We start from the raw sequence: 3,969 nt of genomic DNA, 5'->3' as shown, positions 1-3,969 counted from the left end.
TCCCAAGGATGGGGAAGAAGAGAAGAAAGAGGCTTTAGGAGGACAGCCAGAGTCCGAGCCAGTAGACTTAAATTCGGAGTGGTACTTCTTTTATTTCTTTACTGTAATTCATACCTTCGGGCCTTTAGTAATGAAAAATTTCTCCTTCCTTTCATAGCCTCTTTATAATAATAGCTTGGTAAGTCTTCCAGAAAACCAGGTAATATAATCATGTAAATAATAAGAAAGTTTTCTAAATACTGAGAACTAGTCGGGACTCTTAATAAATAATCGAGATGATAAATCATTTATTCATAAGAACTGCCCAAAGTGTGAATCCTTCCAAGTCTCGATGCAGCCTTGTTTCGCAAGAACAACCAGGGTGTAGTGCCCGGGCTTTTAAAGAACCAAGGTACGGAGCCTTAGGCCGGGAAACGTGTCCCGGGACTTGGGAATGATCGAGGTGTGGTTCCATGAGCCAGAGTGTAGTGCCCTAGGCTTTTTAAGAACCAAGGTACGGAGCCTTGGGCGGGGGAACATGTTCCGAGACTTGGGAATGGTCGAGGTGTGGTTCCCCGAACCAGGGTGTGGTGCCCTGGGCTTTTTAAGAACCAAGGTACAGAGCCTTGGGCCGGAGAACATGTCCCGGGACTTGAGAATGGTCGAGGTGTGGTTCTCTGAGCCAGGGTGTAGTGTCCTGGGATTTTTAAGAACCAAGGTCCGGAGCCTTGGGCCGAGGAACATGACCCAAGACTTGGGAATGGTCGAGGGGTGGTTCCCCGAGCCAGGGTGTAGTACCATGGGCTTTTTAAGAACCAAGGTAGGGTGTGGTGCCCTGGGCTTTTTAAGAACCAAGGTACGAAGCCTTGGGCCAGGGAACATGTCTCGGGACTTAGGAATGGTCGAGTTGTGGTTCCCCTAGCCATGGTGTAGTGCCTTGTATTTTCAAGAATCAAGGTACGAAGCCTTGGGCCGAGGAACATGTCCCGGGACTTGTGAATGGTCGAGGTGTGGTTCCCCGAGCCAGGGTGTAGTACTTTGCGATTTTCAAGAACCAAGGTACGGAGCCTTGGGCCAAAGAAAATGTCCCGGGACTTGGGAATGGTCGAGGTGTGGTTCCCCGAGCCAGGGTGTAGTGCCCTGGGATTTTTAAGAACCAAGGTACGGAGCCTTGGGCCGGGAAACATGTCCCGGGACTTGGGAATGGTCGAGGTGTGGTTCTCCGAGCCAGGGTGTAGTGCCTTGGGCTTTTTAAGAACCAAGGTACGGAGCCTTGGGCCGAGGAACATGTCTCGGGACTTGGGAATGGTCGAGGTGTGGTTCTCCAAGCCAGGGTGTAGTGCCCTAGGATTTGAAGATAATTGAGGCTTTGTACTTCCCGGGCTAAGATACAAGAAACAATATGTAACTCTTTTCTCTGAGAAAATAGATCTTTCATTATATCTTCCGCCAAACAATTACATCTGTTAAGCATAATACTTTTTTTAAATTAAATAAATTCTAAGGCCTTTTAAGAGAATATCCTTGAACATCTTCTAAATAAAAGGATGCTGAGCTGACCCTCCGGATGATTTTATAAGGTCCTTCCCACCGAGCTTCCAATTTTCCAACATCCTCAGCTGGGTTGACTTTTTTCATGACTAGATCCCCCACTTGGAAGTCTCGGATCCGGACCTTCTTGTTATATGATTTCATAATCACACTCCTGTATGTTCCATTCGAATGAATGCCTGGTCCCTCTTTTCTTCTACCAAGTCCAATTCCATGGCCCGACTTTGGTCATTGTTGTCCGGGTAAGATTCTACCCGGGAAGAAGTTTGCCCGATCTCAACTGGAAGGACTTCTTCAGATCCATATAGAAGGTTGAAAGGAGTTTCTTGAGTAGGTACCCGGGGAGTAGTTCTGTAAGCCCAGAGAACACTGGGTAATTCTTCCACCCAATCCTTTCCTTTGCCTTGTAGCCTATTTTTCAGTGCTTGTACAATGATTCTATTGACAACTTCTGTTTGGCCATTAGCTTGAGGATAGGCAACAGAGGTGAAAGATTGAGTAATTTTCATTTCCCGGCACCAGGACATAATTTCTTTGCCCTGAAATTATTTTCCATTACCTGAGATCAGTCTTCTGGGCACTCCAAATCGGCACATAATGTTCTTCCACAGAAATTTCAGGACTTCCTGCTCAGTGATCTTAGCTAAGGGCTCAGCTTCTACTCATTTGGAAAAATAATCGACAGCTACCAGCAAGAATTTCTTCTGAGCCCGGGCAATTGGGAAGTGACCCACAATGTCCATGCCACACTGATCAAAGGGGAAGATGCCCAAATATGCTTCATGAGAGTGTCCGGGCTATGTTGAAAGTTCGAATGATGTTGGCAGCCTTCACAAGCCTGGACCACCCGAGCAGAATCTTGACTAAGAGTCAGCCACCTGAACCCAGCAAGCATTGTCTTCCGGGCCAAAGACATTCCTCCGATTTGTCATGAATCTCTCGGAGGACATAATTCACCTCTTTCTCAGATAAGCATTTCAAAAGAAGTCCCTGGAATGATCTCCCGTATAAAATATTATTTAAGACACAAACCTGGGAGCTTGTCTCTTAATCTTTTGAGCTTGAGCTTTGTCCACGGACAATTCTTTATTCATAATGAACTTAATCAGAGGTGTCATCCAGGAGTCCTCGGGTGCTGGTAATATTTCTTCCTCGGTGGAAAGGATCAACAGAGAAACATGCAATACCTCTCGGGTGCTAACTTCTGAAAAAGAAGCAGCCATTTTTGCCAGAGCATTTTCCTCGCCATTCTCCCCCCGGGGTATTGGTTCGATACTCCAATCAGCAAAGATTTCTGCTTGGGCTCGAATGAGCTGTAAATATTTTAGCATCCTGTCATCTTTAGCTTCATACACGCCCCTTATCTGTTGGGTGATTAGCTGTGAATTAGAGTACAGAATAATCCGGGAAGCTCCTACTTCCCAGGCAGCTCGGATACCAGCAAGAACAACTTCATATTCGGCCTCATTATTGGTTACCCGAGCATCGATCCTTAGTGCCAATTTGATCTTCTCTCCCGGGGGAGATATTATCAAAACCCCTACTCCACACCCAGCAAGGCTAGACGCCCCATACATGAATACTCTCCATGCTTCCTCTTCATTGGGTTGGACCATCTCGGATAAAAAATCTGACAGAGCTTGTGCTTTGATGGCAACCCGGGGTTTGTACTCAATGTCATATTCCCCCAACTCTACTATCCTCTTGATCATCCACCCGAATACTTCTGAGTGAGTCATAATCCTTCCAAGAAGACTATTGGTAAGAACAATGATTTGATGTGACATGAAGTAAGGCCTTAGCTTCCGGGCGGTCATGATCAAGGCCAAAGCAATCTTCTCTACTTCACCGTACCGGAGTTCGGGTCCTCTTAGAGCATGGATGACATAATAGACAGGCTTTTGCTCAGAGCCCTCTTCTTTTATCAGAACTGAGCTGACAGCATACTCTTAGATAAACGAATAGCTTCTCCCGGGCTCTGGTTTCACCAATACAGGGAGCTCTGCAGGATGAATCTTCAAGTCCTGGAAGGCCTGTTCACATTTCTCATCCCATCCGAGTTGATGGGCCTTCCTCAAGACTTGAAAGAAAGGATAACTCTTGTGTGCTGACCGGGAAATAAATCGAGAAAGGGAAGCAATCCTCCCCCAGCTTTTGAACTTCTTTGACAGATCGGTGAGATGGCACGCACATCACCATTTTGACTTTCTCCTGATTCACCTCAATTCCCCGGTCTGTCACTATGAAACCTACGAACTTGTCACTCTTCACTCCAAAGATACATTTTGCAGGATTGAGCTTGATCCCATAGTTCATCAGAGTGGCAAAAGTCTCTTCCAGATAAGCAATAAAATCCGCAACCTCCTTGGATTTGCCCAGAATATCATCCACATAAACTTCCACATTTCGTCCCAGTTGCTTCTCAACTTCCTGGTGGAC

General features: G+C 46.2%; 1 protein-coding gene across 1 annotated transcript; it reads right to left on the bottom strand.

The window, feature by feature from the left end:
• Positions 1-1,676: 1,676 nt before the first annotated feature.
• LOC140810381 (uncharacterized) lies at positions 1,677-3,269 on the bottom strand. Its single transcript, XM_073168247.1, has 3 exons — positions 2,563-3,269; positions 2,261-2,408; positions 1,677-2,069 (listed from the first exon to the last, which is right to left on the bottom strand). Exons 1-3 carry the CDS (start codon positions 3,267-3,269, stop codon positions 1,677-1,679), a joined length of 1,248 nt encoding a protein of 415 aa, XP_073024348.1.
• Between the last annotated feature and the right edge of the window lie 700 nt (positions 3,270-3,969).

This window comes from Primulina eburnea, chromosome 13 (assembly GCF_022965805.1).
Source record: "Primulina eburnea isolate SZY01 chromosome 13, ASM2296580v1, whole genome shotgun sequence".
Taxonomy (NCBI): domain Eukaryota; kingdom Viridiplantae; phylum Streptophyta; class Magnoliopsida; order Lamiales; family Gesneriaceae; genus Primulina; species Primulina eburnea.
The sequence above is the reverse complement of the archived record's forward strand: the minus strand, read 5'-3'. Positions and strand labels throughout refer to the sequence as shown.